At 41.1% G+C, this 17,857-nt stretch overlaps 3 protein-coding genes across 3 annotated transcripts in view; 1 reads left to right on the forward strand and 2 right to left on the reverse strand.

Moving 5' to 3' along the window:
• The window catches only part of LOC136421274 (dnaJ homolog subfamily C member 13-like), a 53,172-nt gene extending 47,501 nt beyond the window's left edge, over nt 1-5,671 (reverse strand). The window contains exons 1-10 of the mRNA XM_066408501.1: nt 5,505-5,671; nt 4,459-4,545; nt 4,025-4,100; nt 2,765-2,908; nt 2,098-2,142; nt 1,775-1,831; nt 1,422-1,511; nt 1,151-1,204; nt 664-870; nt 225-320 (exon numbers count right to left, since the gene is read on the reverse strand). Coding sequence (XP_066264598.1) covers nt 225-320; nt 664-870; nt 1,151-1,204; nt 1,422-1,511; nt 1,775-1,831; nt 2,098-2,142; nt 2,765-2,908; nt 4,025-4,100; nt 4,459-4,535 — 846 coding nt within the window. The 5' untranslated portion in view covers nt 4,536-4,545; nt 5,505-5,671. The remainder of the gene's footprint in view (nt 1-224; nt 321-663; nt 871-1,150; nt 1,205-1,421; nt 1,512-1,774; nt 1,832-2,097; nt 2,143-2,764; nt 2,909-4,024; nt 4,101-4,458; nt 4,546-5,504) is intronic.
• A 231-nt stretch (nt 5,672-5,902) lies between these two features.
• On the forward strand, nt 5,903-12,232 carry LOC136420409 (zinc finger CCCH domain-containing protein 15-like). The gene is made up of 9 exons (XM_066407302.1): nt 5,903-6,076; nt 7,954-8,173; nt 8,507-8,659; nt 8,816-8,910; nt 9,468-9,647; nt 10,302-10,448; nt 10,749-10,850; nt 11,227-11,365; nt 11,907-12,232. The coding sequence occupies exons 1-9, from the start codon at nt 5,996-5,998 to the stop codon at nt 12,101-12,103; spliced, it is 1,314 nt and encodes a 437-aa protein (XP_066263399.1). The 5' UTR covers nt 5,903-5,995; the 3' UTR covers nt 12,104-12,232.
• Nucleotides 12,233-13,717: 1,485 nt separating this feature from the next.
• Nucleotides 13,718-16,617, reverse strand: LOC136420410 (apolipoprotein D-like). Its single transcript, XM_066407303.1, has 5 exons — nt 16,540-16,617; nt 15,575-15,727; nt 14,859-15,009; nt 14,434-14,498; nt 13,718-14,041 (listed from the first exon to the last, which is right to left on the reverse strand). The coding sequence occupies exons 1-5, from the start codon at nt 16,549-16,551 to the stop codon at nt 13,826-13,828; spliced, it is 597 nt and encodes a 198-aa protein (XP_066263400.1). The 5' UTR covers nt 16,552-16,617; the 3' UTR covers nt 13,718-13,825.
• Between the last annotated feature and the right edge of the window lie 1,240 nt (nt 16,618-17,857).

The following is a 17,857-nucleotide window of genomic DNA, read 5'->3' on the forward strand; positions in this document are numbered from 1 at the left end:
TATCATGGCTCCATGCTGGTACACAGAGGTGAAGTGAAGGACATATATGGACATCTAACAGATAAAGACACAAATTCACATTCCCTACCGAAACTGCTTAAGTTTATAATATCTAAATTTCTTTCTTTTTGCAAGCTGGTTTTCAATTGAAGTTCTGGCCTTAGTAGTAATAAGGGACTAGTTTTTGAAAGATTAAAAAACATGCCAAGGTAAAGGACACTTACATCACATAAGGGCCTGAGGGTGATGATGCTGTAAGATGCAGGATCTCTCTCCACTATACACGTCTCTGTCAGACAGAAGATTCTTTTCGCTGGGTCCTATACATGGAGGCAAACAAGATGAGTAAAAAATACCTTAAGAAGGGATGACTGAAATCTTTCTGTTTCAAGAAACTCTCAAAGATCTGCTCCAAAAGGAAAGGGTTAAGGCAAAGACAAACTTACCACTGTGACAGACCAACACTCCAAGAAAAATTCAATCAGGGCTACTTGAAACTTTATGTAGGTCTATTTCGGAACAGTTACTGCAGATTTCCAAAATAATCTAACGGACCAACAAAAAGTGGCCACAATAGTATGGTGGTTCTTATGCAGAGTTTTTTACCAGTACAGGGCAGTTTGACTGTAGTACTAAATCATAGAACAGTTTCCACAAACTCACGGTGTGTCGTGGTGAATGTTTCTGCACCACAAACTCGGCCAGCGACGTGATGTGCTCGTCTCCGCTGTACTTGCCGAGTCGGTGAGAGGTGAACTGGTCCTGGACGATCGGGTCTTTCCTCCGCTTTATCGTGAGCCCCACGTACGTTCCCGCGTGCTCCATCACGGCTTTGATGACTTCATCCTTCTTGTCGGATGCAAAAAGATGCTGCAGGTTCAGGAGAAAACCATCAACGTCAAAACAAAATACAGCTATGAGCCATTGAGCAAATACATTAACGGATGGACCTGAAAACAGCATATTGGTGGGAATGATAAAAAATGTGCACAAGAGAGTAAAAACAAGTATTGGGAAAGACAATTCACCATCCTAGACATTTCTCTATAACCATGCATCCATACACACACCTAACACATCATAACCCTGATGCCGTCTGTAAAGGTCTTTACTTACAATAAAACAGCAAAGGAGTTCAAAAGAAACTCACCAGTCTGCTGAATCCACCATAGATCAGGCAGAAACCACCAGGGTAGTCAGACACCTGAAAACAACAAGTTTCCATGGTGCTGAAACAGCTCTGTTTAGAATTCAAAATGATAGCTAAATACATGATGTACAGACTTCATGAAATCCTGTCAGTCAAACAGCTACAACTGTTCAATACAAAACATAAACTCCTTTCTTACTCAACAATGAAACATTGGACAGATATAGGTTTATGACAAGAAAATGGCCTGCTGTACATCTCTAACACTCACCTCAGCTATCCCCTCCATGTCCTTGTAGTCGTAGCAACACAGGACCTTGTTGGTGGCAGGATCAACCTGGTTCAACGACCCCGCAGTCACCTGTAGTATTCAAAATATTATCATGTTAAGAAAAGACTACCAATGGACCAAGAAAGTCAAAAATTGATACTTACATGTGAGATAATATTCATAAAAAAGCTAGTGAGTCAGGAAACTGTAACTACCACAACAGGAGCATCATGGCGCGAGCTGCTTACCCACAAACCACAGCACAAATATGAAATAGTGCAATGTTTCTTGTTCACTCTACTGACAGTGAAAATATTACAAACATTACTTTATTTCTAACTCTGAAAACCCACCTCCAGAAGTATCTGTACCCTGTTGTCACTCCAGTGGTGTTTGTAGGCATTAAACCTCTGCAGAAATATAAACACAAATTAGCATTGCAAAAAATCACTTCATTTGTCTCCAACATAGCTGATACTCCTCCCCTACTTTCAAGATTTCCAGAATTTGACAAATTTATAAATGTTCTAGTGCAGCATTACAAAAAATCACTTTATTTGTCATCTACAGCTACAAGGAATGTTTAAACACCTTAAGAAAATGTGTAGATGTACTTTACTTCAAAACTATTTAGAATTCAATAAGCAGATTTATGTAATGTTTTAGTACAAATTACCTTTTCATTCTGTGCCTTTGAATCTGCAAACTGCTTTCTAAATCTCTGTAAAACAGAATGAACAATGTCTTTTTAACTTTATAACTAAAAACAATAGAGTTTCCAGAATGTTATTACATCCTTCAATCCCAAAGCTACATTGTATGTACATTGTGTAACATTCCTCCAATTAAAAAACATGCCTTGTTCCAGTGAATTCACAATTTTACCATGTATGCTTAATACCTCGAACATACATGTTATAGTTGATATATGTACTAGTAGGTTTACTGACCAGCTACCAGATGTTCAACCAGGCCATCGCGAGCAAGAACAACTTCTACAGGCTCTCCTTTTTCCCGCGCTCCATCAGGGAATGGAATGATTTAGAGCCTGGTGCGGTGGAGGCAGAGTCCCTCGCCCAGTTCAAGTCTGAACTGGGGAGGACTCTGCTGCATTGAGTCACCCCCTCACGTCTTGTACATACATGTATGTAAATATTACCTTCACTGTGTTGTCTTTTGCACCTACAGGATACGTTTTTGTGTATTGACCGCACCTTTTCCCATGTTTGTCAAATTATAACCCATGCGCAGCTGCCAATAAGCCTTGTTAACAAGGGTTCGGCAGTATGAAAGAAGAAGAAGAACCAAAAGGAAGGAAGAGTGAGTATTGTATGTTGACTAACCAGTGCCTCGGTGATGAGGTCAGCCCTGTAATCCGTGGAGAAGCGCATGCTGTCGTTCTTCTTGTTCTGTTTCTTCATGGTGATGATGAACTCACTGGCAGCCTTGGGGCTGGGCAGGATGCTCACAAAGTCCGAGTACGCCCACTAGAAGTAACAGGGGATCAACATCCTCAGTCATATAAAGAGCTAGCATACCTCCCTGTATGCACGCACATGTACTACATCTGGCTACACAAACTGCAAGGACAACCTGCTACCTTGGGGCTGGGCAGGATGCTCACAAAGTCTGAGTACGCCCACTAGAAGTAACAGGGGATCAACATACTCAGTCCTATAAAGAGCTAGCATATCTCCCTGTATGCACGCACATGTGCTACATCTGGCTACACAAACTGCAAGGACAACCTGCTGCCTTGGGGCTGGGCAGATGCCCACTGTGAGGGGAGGGGGGGGGTGGGCAACCAACAAACAAGCAACACACTCAGTATGCAAGTGGTTGTGTTGCCTGATTGAATCACGCTATAGTGGCGGGGAGGAGCCATCAAAGACCCTGACAGCAGAGTTTGCGTTACACACAGTGGTTGGGTGAAAGGCTAGCAATGTCTCCGTTTATGCATGCACATCATGTACATGTGAACCTCCAAAATGTACCTCCAATGATAACATGCTGCCAGGTGTTAGCCTGGTGTTCAGATTTGTATAAGCTTTAGTCCACTTTCAAAGGTCCCTACCCCAATGTAGGGACCTTTGGCAGCGGACTTAAGCTAACAACACCAGACTCCAATAAGGTAGGCCAGTGGAACAGTGGACAGGAAAGGAACTCAACAACAACACCAAGGAATACGAGTTGGTATCACATGTCACCCCCCGCAAGGAATAATGGAACATCCTGCCCTTTTGTCCACATGAACAGATGGGGTTGGAGAAGCGATGAACAAATGGCCAACGTTACTATAAAAAATTCATGACACTGCAGCAATTCTGGGTATATGTAAACCACATTGTCTCAAAATCATATCATCCACTAGAGGAATGTCATCCAAATCTCCCCTTACTAAGCAATACTTGATGAAATGAAAAATATGAAAATATCAGCAACCTTACCTCATTATATTGTTAAGAATCTTAAATCAAATGGTTCAATGTTGCAGGAAGCACCTGGTGATAATGTATATGGTACAGAAACATGAAGAAAATGGGATGGAAATATTGTATGACATGACAATGGTCATAATGCTAGTTGTATGTTGGATGTTGCACCTGATTGGTGACCTCCAGAGTTTGTGGGTTGTACGTTGTGATGCCTTTTGTGCCCACAGAGAAGATCCGTTTGTACCTGAAGGGAAGAGAATCACATATTATACATTACTGGGTTGGCTAGGTACGTGTTAATTGGAAATGTCCAACAAATTCAAAGCCACTTGAGCGTCAGTTGAATCAGTCAAATCACTTCCAAGCATTTGAAAGTAAGCTGCCTACTAAAATGTCACACAAATGAAAGCATTCTAATGGGCAGTCATTAGGTCTTCTATATTTTAACATTTGTCTAATTATTTGCCATCTAGAGTAGAAGAAAATTTGCAATCATTCTCAATGGACTGATCAGGTTTTCATAAGTTCTATCACTGTAACTTTGTACAGGTAATATGTACAATGTTACATGGGTTATACTCCTTCCTTCATTAGACACTTACTTGCCCCTCCATGAGTGCTTAGTTGTGAAGTAGGAGGCCACATCCTTGTTCTCAACAAGAACTGTCTTGTCAGCCATTCTGGATGGACTGAAACACAATTAAGAGAATTAATGAGCCTGGAAAAACAAATTATAATCTTGATATCATATAGCTGAACTTTTCTTTAAAGAAGGCTTGACTGATATATTTTGATGACATAAAAACTGCCAAGGGTCAGAGTTGGGTATTGCTTTTTTCAAGCAGCCTTTGATTTTTCTTCAAATTCGGTTACATAGCCAGATAAAAGTATCATGGAATATCATCTATTTTCGACATGTATTTATCATATTCAATAGGAAAGCTGACAACTTAATCTTAAGACAAACGTCTATTACTGCCTACTGGTACAAGTTCTAGAAACTGGTACATGTAAATAATGAAATCTCAACACATATAGGCAAAAATGAAAGGACTGCACAAAATATTGAACTTTAGGTTGGACTTTGCCTTTGTAACAAGTATTTGGTACAGAACAATTATCATATCAATTTTTGACATTCATGATTCAGTTCCAGTATAATCACTATAAACAAAACCTCCTTGCTATAAACAATGAATTTGACTTCAAGAAACGAAAGTGTAGACATGGATAACTCCTAGATTCCTAAGTCGTAGATTAGACACTTATCCGCGAACATTTACAAATTGAATGTCAAAAGCCAACACGGACGTCGACCTACTTATAGGTCTTAAGTAATGTTGAGCATAATTTATGATATCAGTGTTTCAGAAAACATTATAATATTGGATAACATTGTATTTCAGCCGAAAATTCTACCTCTGTGTCATTAGCGTTTGATAAGATGGATTTCTAGGAGGTTTTCCGCTGAGGTTTTATCATGAGATGTCACAAACGCGTCCTGGTATGGTGTATTTCCGGTATTTTTACACAGGTACCATTTGTAGTCATCTGACCCCACCCCCTCACATGATCATGATCCTACACCGCTACATTCTAACAGTACCTGACGTAAACAACAGGTGAAGATGGCGCTAGCAAAACTCACGTTTACTTTCGTGTGTGCCACTTGACCTTGGCTTTCTCTGGGAGTCGCTAAACCGGACTTGCAGTGCGCGAGATCTCTTTAAAAGCTTCTTATTTGGGTCCGAAGTTCTTCCGACTTGGACGGAGCGCCATGTTGGCTCTTAGAAAGGTACTACGCATGTCTGGTGACTTTTGACCTGGGGGAGGGAAATCGATTTAGAGGAGATCCATAATATATAGGGGAGAGAAAAGCTTTTTATTAAAATCGAATGTATACCACACATTAAGATTAATCAGGAATATTTTAGAAAATTCATATATTTTCTATACATACATGTATGTAAGTTGATACAAATAAATTCTGAAGAAGTAATCTTTTAAGATTAAAACACCCCTATTAAGTTGACATTGTATCTTCCCTAAAAGAGGATGCTGGGATAGACGAAAAGTCCGCCATCTTTGCACATTGCGTCAAGACTGTGAAACAAATTTTGCGGGAAAGAATTCGACAAAATGCCGCCCAAAAACAGGGGCAACAGTGGCGCCGCCAAGTCTAGAAAGGCAGAAGAGAAGAAGAAGGATAAGATTATCGAGGTGAGTGAAGATTTTTCGTTTTGTCTCCCAGCATATTTTATGTCACAGTATGGCCGGCCAGTTGGCAGCATGCCTTGGATTTTTTTCCAGACGTTTCCCTCGTTGTCCTGTACACAGAACTTCGATGTTTCTTTCTTTTTGTAGAGTTCTAAATAAATTTGTTCATGACTTACGTATGTTGTTGGTTCCCCTTTACCTTAATGTTCAATCAGATAGATTATGCGAAGGTGCGGTATGAAAACATAATCAGACCGTGGTATGGAATAAAAAAATTATTCAGGAAGTTGCAAAATCAAAGCAATTTCTATGCCCCCCTCCCACAAGTTATCAATCAAATATTATCAATAGCTTTAATACTTCATCCTTTAATAGTTCATCCAAATGAACGGACACTTAATTACGTCATTGTGCAGTTTTGCTGATGAAACCAAATTTCTAGAACCCATTTTGCCCCCCTTTTTGTTGTGAGAGCCACAAAATATTATGTTGTCACTTTAAGTTTAACTACGGCAAAGAACAACTAGCTTTTTGTGTCAAAGAGAGAGAAAGAAACTTGTTTATGGATTAAAAATGCTTGTGTAACTGTAACTTACTAAGTAAGAGTTAGAAAACATTGTCATTTATGTCAATGTGTGGATATCTATTTTTAGAATCCCTAATAGTCTAGCTCCCATGACATCTGCTCATCTTTTGTTTGTTTTGCACTCTGGATTAGAAATAAAATCATTTTTTTTAATGAATGTAAATCAACGTTGGAGTGCAACACACTGCGTACATTGTTCCTCCCTCAAACCACCGAAGGGCAAGTTTGCTTCAGTTCCAGCTGTGGATACTTTCATTGTATACGGCCGCGTGGCGCGTTGGATACACCCGATCCCTCGATCTCGGAAGTTAAGCAACGCGCGGTCCGGACAGTGCTTGGATGGGAGACCAACCAAGGACGTCCGGATTGCTGTAGCCTCACGAAGCTTTCCACGAAATCGTCTTCCGGGAGGGACGTAAAACGGGGGTCCCGTGCTCGAGGAGGTGCCTCGAACACGTTAAACAGCCTCATTACCCTACACATTGGGTACCTGCCTGTGGCACTGGCTGCAAGTACACCTGATATTATTGTTGTAGAACTACATGTGTGCTGGTGAGAACACATTGGGTACCTGCCTGTGGCACTGGCTGCAAATACACCTGATATTATTGTTGTAGAACTACATGTGTGCTGGTGAGAACACATTGGGTACCTGCCTGTGGCACTGGCTGCAAATACACCTGATATTATTGTTGTAGAACTACATGTGTGCTGGTGAGAAATTTACTAGCGCTAGTAGGAGACCCAGTAAAAAATTTATATGTGTGACAGTAAATCTGTTTCTTCCGGGTTTAGAAGATCCCATTCTATTGTTTTCCAATCACTACAACAACATCAATGGCCCTTCCACTATAATTTATAAAACCTTTGGCCAGCAACAAGGTGAAAAGGATATTTGTGGCAATGTTACAATGTTGACCTGTTTGTATGGGATTCATTAATCCCATGCTAATGTCATGTAATATCAATATAAATCATGAATGCCTCTTCCAGGATAGAATATTTGATCTGAAGGACAAAAGGATCCTTGTGGCAATGCTGACCTTTTTCTAGCAGTTTCAGTAATCCCAAGCTGTTGTTTGGTATCTGCTGTACATGTACAATGTCATGTAACATTGATAACCACAAATGCTTCCACTTCCAGAATAAAACATTTTGTCTGAAGAACAAGAAGAATATTTGTGGCAAGGTTGACCTGCTTCCACTGGTTTCGTTAATTCCATGCTGTTTGTTTGGTATCTGCTGTACATGAAAATGTAACATCAATGACCATGAATGCCTCTTCTCCTTCCAGGACAAAACGTTTGGTCTGAAGAACAAGAAGGGCAACAAGCAGCAGAAGTTCGTCCAGATTGTCACCCACCAGGTCAAGGTCGGAGGAACCGCCAAGGACCTGCGGAAACTCCAGGAACAGAAAGAGCAGGAGAAGCTGGAGAAGGAGAGGAAGAAGAGGGAAGCTGAGGAGATAAACAAGCTCTTCAGACCGGCGGCCACCCAGAAAAAACTCGGAAAAGGTGGGCATAGTTGTAACTTGTAACAAGTATGATGGTTCTTTAGGATCAACTTTACATAAGCTTCAAATATCATATTTAGACTCATCTGCTGTTATTTCTTAGTATCTCATATTTTTACATTGTGGCCAAAAAGAAGATGTAGAATTTTTTTAAATGTGAAGGAAATTTCTTGATACCTTTGTTTTTCAGTCTTCACATTGTTCACACTAATTACAGTTTTTACGCCTGTTGTCTGTATGTTTGTTTTGTATAATTGTGAATCATAGTACTTTTATCTGCCATGAACTTTGCCCCATGTGTATTATATGCAATAAAGCCCCCTTTTGTCCGTAGGTGTGGACCCGAAGTCTGTGGTGTGTGCGTTCTTCAAGCAGGGTCTGTGTAAGAAGGGAGACAAGTGCAAGTTCTCCCACGACCTGAGCATTGAGAGGAAGAGCGAGAAGCGCAGTCTGTACGTGGACGTCAGGGACGATGAGCTGGAGAAAGGTGCGCAAAATATGTGGTGTTTGGTACTACAGATTCCAAGCAACTAAAATCTAGAAATGACTTTCTGTTTGTTTGCCATACATCCAATAAGAAGTTGAAATGTGGAGTTTCGTGTGTGGTGTTCTTGAAGATGTGAAAATTGATTTGTTATTTCAGACACAATGGAGAACTGGGACGAGGCCAAACTGCAGGAGGTTGTAAACCAGAAGCACGGAGAAGCCGACAAGAAGAAGGGCAACGAAACCAAGATTGTACGTAGGAGGGAACTTCTAAATATACATAGAACCAGAGAGGTCTATAGTATAGAACAAGGAGAGTGTGGATGGTTCTGAAGGAGGAAAGTTTGGCAAGTTCCATAGGACGAGATATGTGGCAGGTTCCATGGAATAATAGAAGTGTGGAGGGTTTCATAAAACAGAGAAGTGTGAAGGTTCTATAGAACAACACAAGTGTGTCATGTTCTTTAAAACAAAAGAAGTGTGTCATGTTCTATAGAATGATAGAAGTTTAGCAGGTTCTATAGAACAGAGTGTGGCAGGTCCCATGGAACATAGAAGTGTAAAGGGTTCCATTAAACAAGAGAAGCGTGGAGGGTTTCATAGAACAGAGAAGTGTGGCAGGTTCTATAGAACAACACAAGTGTGACAAGTTGAACGTTCTATAGAACAAGAGAAGTGTGGCAGGTTCTATAGAACAATAGAAGTGTGACAGGTTCTATAGAAGAAGTGTGGCAGATTCTATAGAACAATAGAGATGTCAAATGATGAGTGGTTCTCTATAAATGTGTGTCCTGTATGTTCTATTACAGGTATGTAAGTACTTCCTGGAGGCTATAGAACAGGAGAAGTACGGGTGGTTCTGGAGCTGTCCCAACGGAGAGGCGTGCATCTACAGACACGCCCTCCCGCCAGGCTTTGTGCTGAAGAAGAAGGAGAACAAGCTGGATAAGAAGGACGAGATCTCGCTGGAAGAACTCGTCGAGAGAGAGGTAAGAAGGTTTCAGTAAATGATGTTCACCCGGCGGGTGTCTAACCTTTTCAACATAGTTGGGAAGCTCCTGTTGTATTTTCAAGGTAGAGAATTTGTGTATAAAACTATAAGGACTAGTTATAGATAAATGACATTCTGAAGGCTTCTCACATGTCAGTTACATGTAAATGGCTATCAACCACCCACTGGCAGGTGACTTTTTATTCTAGAACTCTGATATATGTTCAAGTGACACAATAGTCTCTCTGCGCATGTGTAAGGAAATAGCAGAACGAGGTTCTCCAATGGAAAGTGTGAAGACAGACTCCAGTTGTTGCCGTGGCTGAGAAACGATCTTTATTCCAAACTCACATGTTCTTTCCTGTCTATTTCTCGAGCCGGTCTGTCTTGTCTAACATACTGTGTTCCTAATTTTATACGTTTCTCAACATCTTCAAGATTAGTCATGAAGGCTGTGGTAAAGGAGTAACAGTCTCAGGGGCAATGGAGAGCCTAGTGCCGTCTTGCACTACCATGTACAGGATTAGTCATACACACGTGTCATGCACAGAGAACTGTACATTTCTCAGAAAGCTAGGGGAGTCCTCTACTTACACACAAATTTCAATATGCGCTATATTACACACGCACTGATTCCACCTTCCGTCTGCAGAGAGCTGCCTTAGGCCCGGACACCACCAGGGTCACCCTGGAGACCTTCATCGCCTGGAAGAAGAGGAAAATCCACGAGAAGAAGAAAAAACTGGAAGACAACAAGGCCAAGAAGAAAGCGGACTACAAATCTGGCAAGACCCTCATGGTAAGAGCATGTCGGAATTTATGTTTATTAAGTCTGGTCCTATTAAACCCTATGTGCCTTCAAAACGGAAAAGAAAGCTGTCAGAATGCATAAGTAAGATGACATTCAAATACTGTAAAATAAGACTGGATTCAAAACAACCAATAAAGCAAAATGTCATTAAGGAATATTTACTTTCTTGTACGTCTGAAAAATGTAATATCTCTTGATAATTACATAGATAGCTGTCATAGTGGGTTTTAAATTTGATCGACAGCTATAACATATGTATCTTACTGACTGTTGATGTATGATTGACAGGTGTCAGGTCGTGAGGTGTTTGAGTTCAGACCTGAGCTTGTGGAGGAGGGAGATGATGATGAGGGAGGCACCTACGTGCACCAGAAACAGGAGGAGGAACAGGTTTGTTTGTTTGTTTGTTTTGTTTCACACATGGAATAGGATACTACAGTTGCATAACAAATATCTTGTGCTAGGTGAAGAAAGAAACCTGTTAGGCTTATATTTGTACTTCCTCAATCATATATACATGTAATACATATATAAGAATTAGGTACGAATGGATAAATGATTATGCCTATCAATGGTTTATATCATGTAGTGCACTGATAACCGAGTTACAGATGTATGTATGCATTGTTCAAGTGAAGTGGTTATCAATCGGTCTGTGTACCTTAATGTACTTTAGGTACATGTACAGATGCGGGCACAGGGGGCAGTTCAACAAGGTTCTTTGCTTGTTTTAAAAAGGTTAAAGGTCATGTTTTGTTCCATGTAGGAGGAAACTGAGGCGACCGAGGTCAGCCTGGAGGCGTTTGCCATGGCTGCCAGGGAGGTTGACGGGACGGGAACAGTCGCTGGAAAGGACAGGAGACCAGGGGGAGGGGACCGAAACCCCAACCCCCTCCAAACCCAAGGTGGGCTCTTCCGAAAACCTAGAACTAGGAGTTTCATTCAATATTATTGGTAAAAAAGCCAACCCCCTCCAAACCCAAGGTGGGCTATTCCAAAAACCTAGAACTAGAAATTTCATTCAATATTATTGGTAAAAAAGCCAACCCCTTCCAAACTCATGGTGGGCTCTTCCGAAAACCTAGAACTAGGAATTTCATTCAATATTATTGGTAAAAAAGCCAACCCCCTCCAAACCCAAGGTGGGCTCTTCTGGAAACCTAGAATTAGGAGTCTCATTCAATATTATTGGTAAAAAAGCTAACCCCTACCAAACTCAAGATGGGCTCTTCCAGAAACTTAGGAACTTTACAGCTGAAATTGAGGATTTTCTTTGACTGTTTTGTAAATTTCAACCTAGACTTATAAGATCTGAACTATTCTTTTTTTTATTCAATCTACATTTTCCTTTTTTTCTTGTTTTAAAGACCTCGATGCATGTTTTTTTTGCTAATAATAAGCCTTATTTTGATGACGTCCGTTAAATGATTTTTATCATACTTTCAGATGAATCCACTAAACTAGACCAGGCTGCAGCGATTGTTCCTGATAGCGAAAACCCTGTCACCAACGGCCCGCCCAACGGTCCCGTAGAAGAACTGACAAGCGAAGACGTGCCAATAGACGAAAACCTTTTCGACGCAGAAGATGACGACCTTCTAGAAATCGAGGAAGAATTAGACACCTTAGACATAGATGATTAACTGAGAAGTGCATGTAGGTAGAAAAATGCAGGAAAGGAACTCTAAGATTTCAGAGAGGCTGTGAATACGGATGAACTGAATTTTACTCCATTTCTGAGTGACGCAAAATAAAATAAAGGTCACAACATCCGCTTGCGAGTTCTTCAGTGCATCAACCGCCACCCACCCACGGACTGGATAGAACTTACGCCGCCTTCTTAGATTTAAAGCTTGATTTAGTGAAAATTTGTTGTAAATGAATTAATTCTTCTCAAAGATTATCTTGGGATACCACAAAGACTTTTTTTGGCTTTCTGCCCATATAAACATGGTTTGAGGAAGACCCAGAAGAATTGACACCACAGACAAGAATAGATGTGATTGAGGATGGTTCTGTGTTTATATTAAACACTGCTCTTCATCTGCTTTTTCGCCAGCATCTTTATCAGGTTCTGTACTGCAGGCTGAAGCAGCAGCTGCATTTAAAACACCTAGACCTTCCTAGTAATACCTGAGAGATGCTTCGGAAGGACTAGAAAAAGCTGGGCTACTGATTCAGTGTCACCTGCTAGCAATCTACAGGTGTAGCACCTGCAAAAGATGTTTTGTAAGCACCTGACTGACAACACCTTTACTTGAATAGCTGTTGTTACCAACAGATAGTCTATGGACAATGGAATCAGCTTACATGTATGTCACAACACCTGAAGTATAGGAGCAACTCAGCAATAGTCATAGCAACAACTGAACAGTTTCATCCAAAGTCACAGTTCTACATATACTGTAAACATGTTTTATATTTTTGAGGAAGGGCTGAACTCCAATAACCAGAGAACCACCTACAGCATGTCGAAAAACAGCAACTGAATCACCAAGACAGGAACAGAAGCTTAGGAGGTAACAGTCATGTACACAGCAGTTAGTGTATAACTAAGGGCTGAACTGCAATAACAAGAAGACTCAGTGGCATCATCTGAAGTAGTTTGAATACCAACAGTTGCAGTAGCTTACTGAAGATGCTGTATGTCAAGTTTAAGGAGATCAGAAGGGTTTGAACAGCCAGTTAGACAAAAACAAACATAGTATCAGAAGGAGAGCCTTTATTGAAAGATGGCAATTCAGATATTACAATATGAAAAATCAGTACCTTTGGTTGCATTTGAGTTTGTTAATGGTATCCTCTTGTGTTGAAATTCAATAAAGTATTATTTCATCATCTGTTGATAGGGAATTATTTGTCACAACTACAGTGTACCAGTGTAGGCAGGTGAATTTCTTGCTTGAAGCTTAGTTTCACAGTGAGATAGTGTAATTTGCCTCCCCCCTTTATTTATATCAGGCAACATCAATTTTATTTATTGGTTCTTGCATTATTTAAAAATACCAGAGTAAATTCTAAACCTGGGTAGAGAAACTTAATGGAAGGTTTGTACCTAGGAACACAGTGTAGGAATGAATACAACTATAGTCAACTTGTCCTTTTATAAGCCTCTATTTCCATCTTGTTCTCTTCCTGAATTAATTTGTTACTTTAAAAATTTTGACAAATTGGAGGTTAGCTTTCAACTTGAGCCTGCATATTTGCCTTTCTAGTTTCTTTATCTACCAGCATCAATCTTGCAGTCCAGTTCCCTTTAGACATCAATTTTTACTTTATCAAAATGTCTGAGAATCAAAGAATGGATTGTAGTAGCCTATGGTGGCAAAGTTTTGCCTGCAAATATGATTTTCTAGTTTCTTTGTCTACCAGCATCCATCTTGTAGAGTCTTAACATAGTCCAGTTTCTCCGAATTGAGCCCCATGTTTATGGAGTCATTCAGCAGTTTCTCGGTGAGGTCTGGGTCTTGTGTGGGTTTGCGGGACAGGATGTGGATGCAGTAGTTGAGCAGGCCGAACACAGACTGGCAGTCGTACTCCACAGCGTAGTCATCGCCGATGTAGATGATGGTGTAGGTTTGCTGGATGGAGGGAGACATGGCACTCTAAGTTACTAAAGCCAAGTTTGGTTGTTTGCCTGGAAGTCAGACTGTAGCCAGGGCTCCAGGGCCAAAATGTCCCAACAAAACCATTGCTTAGGCCGCCCTGAGGGGTGTATAGGGAAAGTTTCTTTGGGGGTACGTTTTCGCAGCAGAAGAATTTGCCAGTGTAGGTCCTGGCTACATTCTGGCATCCAGGCAATTTGAAAGTTGGAGAGCAAATCTTCTTTGTTCATTAGGATCATATAAGAAGTCTGTTATTTGGGATGTACTTGTTATTTATTATCAGGCCAAGACCATAACACTTGGGCCCTTATCAACTTCCACTGGAACTGAAGTAATTGTTATATTTCCTAGTAAATGTTACCACTCACCGTGGGAGCGAAGGGGAAGAAGCTCTCCTGCCATATCCCTGGCACTTTCTCCTGGATCAGTTTGGCTGGGGGTGAACAGAAATAGGTCAAGTATTGTAGTTAGGGATAAATCATCATGTTTTAAGGATGATAAAGAGTGAGATTCTAAATGTTTAATTAAACGCCTTGATTTAATGTTGAAATTCCTATTTACGATAATCATTGTCCTTTTCCAGGCTGGAATCAGATACTATTTGAAAGGTGTGTTGTACACGAGTCATAATGCGCACTGGCTGCTTTTACTATGATATCCCCGACAGGTATAGAACAACATGTGTGTTACCTGTAGACCAAACAGATGTACATCTACAGGTGCAGCACACAGGTGTACATCTACAGGTGCGTCACCTGTAGCACCGCCAGGTTTGCATGTACATGCGTGTTACCTGTAGCGTTCAGGTACTGGCCCTGTGGAGTTTTCTTCCTGCAGCTGTTGGTGACCACGGCGTCTCCTTCCTTCCCGCTCGGGTCCGCCTTGATGGCGATGTTGGTACAGACGCAGTCCTTCTCGAAGAAAGCTCCTCCAGCCGTTTGTATCTAGTTCATTAGAAAGCAGCAATAATAGATGGGTCCAAGAAAATCAGATTTGTTTGTTTGTTTGTTTGTTTGTTTGTTTGTTTGAACCTTTGTTTATTCATGATAAGCTCAAATCGGCACGCAGGCCACTTTTCATTGAGGTCATGAGGGAAGAGGTAAGGGTCAGATACAATATAACAGAGATACACAGTCATTTGAGTCCTAATAACTCTATCAGATCGCAGTGTCACCTAGCTATAGCAGGATGTACTGCAGCCTGTTCATTGGGCCTGGTCGCATAGAAACTATCTAGCCGTTATTTCTAGCGTCAATAAGCAATACATGTACTAGTTCTTCCAGACCTCTTATGAAAGATGATAAGAATATGATTTTGTCATAACTAATTTCTTAGCATGCTTCCAAGTCAGTTTATATTATACCGATATTGCTCTGATGCCAACAATTGTTTGGTCCCCAAAAAAGGGGAACCAGGTCACAAAACATCTCTGTATATCTTTTTTTAGGGAACGGCTACAAGGGCTTTATACGCGGCTAAACATATATACATAACTATCGAGCCATTTACCTTGCCTATCTCATACCACAGCCCGTAGTAGCGCTCGTTGGTGAAGTTGGCGCCGGGCTTGGCATCCACGCACTGGCCGGCGCTGGTGACGGGAACGAGCGCCGCGACCACCGCGACTACAGCCGCCGTCAGTAGCATCGTGTATCTGTTCACCTGGAAATGCGGAGACATTCACTTTCATTAGCTGGACCTCAGATTTTCAACTACAGTAAAGAGGCAATTGTTTTTTCATCGGTGTTGGTTTGCTTGTTGTCAACATCTTACACACTCCGGGAGTTCGTGGATTTTTTGAATGCGGTTGAGGGCCGCAGGACGTTGACAATCTTGTAAGAAAGCGACTTCATTTAGAAGAAAAAAAAACTTTTTAAACTTTGAAAAAGAGAGCACGCACTTATCGGCACACTGCAGATCAATTTGGTATTGTGCAATCAGCGAGTTACAGTTTAACAAGTCAGTAAACATTGTCAGTTGTCTCACGTTGTGTGGCGCATGTGTGGGCTGTTCCGTGCATGTATTAAACAACGCTAAATAGCGCCTAGCACAAAACCAGCAGTCCTCTTTGTGTATCAGTCAAGACACATGCCAATCTCTATTCCTCACCTGTATAACCTAGCGTCAGGCTGTGACGCTGTCGCCCGGTAATTATATCCGGTACGGATTGTAAAGACATGTCCTAGTTACTCGACCATTCTTCAGAAAAATATCTAAAGATCTTAAGTCATATGTTAGAATTGGAGATCAGCTATCCCTTGCAAGATCTTAAAAGAATCGCCATATGGTTGTGCTTCTGGGCAATATAACTATCTACTGCTTAACAGGCTAAAGTTGCGAACATTGCTCGCTCTGCGGAAGACTAACGTCAGTCTTCCATTGAATTTACAGTAAAATTGCGCACTCGTGTCAGCACTAAAGTGTGCTAGCATCCGTAAAGAGTAAAGTTGTAAAACCGAGTGTCCCTATCTTACCTCTACCGCCATTCCTGTGCCTGACTGAGACTGTTAGCGCTGCTTTACAGCGACCTGATCGCTCTGTTAAGAATGGACGTGTGATTATTCCTGGGTCAACCAAATTTACTCTCCTTACGTAACATACGCTGGCCTTCAAGATAACAGGCTATTGTTAATAGGATTCTCCTCACCAAATGTCCACCTAATTTCGGCATTTTCAAATTTCTTAAATTGTCTTGATATATGTTTTAAGTTTATTTAGGGGAAGAGAGATGTTTCGAAATCTACACGTAGAGTAATTTATTTCTAAAATGTTATCTTTGCTAAACGGAAGTTCTGTCCTTTCTTGATGCCCAGCGCAGAAATTATGACGTTTTGACCTTTGATCTGTTCCCACAGATCAAAAGATAGTTATGTGGTTATATAAGTAGTTATGAACTTTAACCTCGACCAGGTCGAATCTTACCCTCTGTGTGTTAACTTTCCAACAATAGAGATTAAAGTTAATGTCCTCCCGCACCAGACTGTGCATAAGGCGGCGCCCATCTCCGTTTCGGCAGCCCTTGGGTCACACAATAGTGATAGGTCAAAAAAATACCGTATGCTCATATGGTTACGTTTACGAGTTAGATTACGAACAATCATGATGTGTCGAATTCTCAAATCTACTTTTTAACGATGAACTACCCCACGCGCGCGCACACACACACACACACACACACACACACACACACACACACACACACACACACACACGCACACACACACACACCTACACGCATGCGCACTGACGCAAATGCCGACACACATGCATCACACCATACACAGTAGGATATTGCCTTAACAATCACCCTAATATAAACATTGTCCTACAATCCTCGTCGAAACTTATGTCATTAGTGTTTGTTCAAAGCTAATCGTGCTGTCCCATACAACACTGACGGAGCGTTTCGAGTCCGCACTGTGATATATGGCACTGTTGACATAAGGGCCCACTTGTCAATACTGTAACAACAGTGCTGAGACCATTGAACTTTGGGTATAGATAAAGCGGTATTGAAGAATCGGATACAAGTTACATCGGCGTGTTGATTCAATCAGGATTGTATCTTAACCTTTAGCACACAGAAGAATCCGTTTGGCACCCCATATGCATTCTCTACTAGTTTCAGAGCTAGGCAGCAGGGAGAAGGTTAAGAAGTTACCTGTTTTCTTTCTTAGTTTCTTTCTTTCTTTCTTTCTTTGTGCAATGCCATTATGTAATTCCCTTGCTTTGTGTCTCTCCTTCTGGTATCGCCTTCTTCTGCCAATCATTTGATAGCGATGAACTCCGATA

This window comes from Branchiostoma lanceolatum, chromosome 15, assembly GCF_035083965.1.
Source record: "Branchiostoma lanceolatum isolate klBraLanc5 chromosome 15, klBraLanc5.hap2, whole genome shotgun sequence".
Lineage (NCBI taxonomy): Eukaryota > Metazoa > Chordata > Leptocardii > Amphioxiformes > Branchiostomatidae > Branchiostoma > Branchiostoma lanceolatum.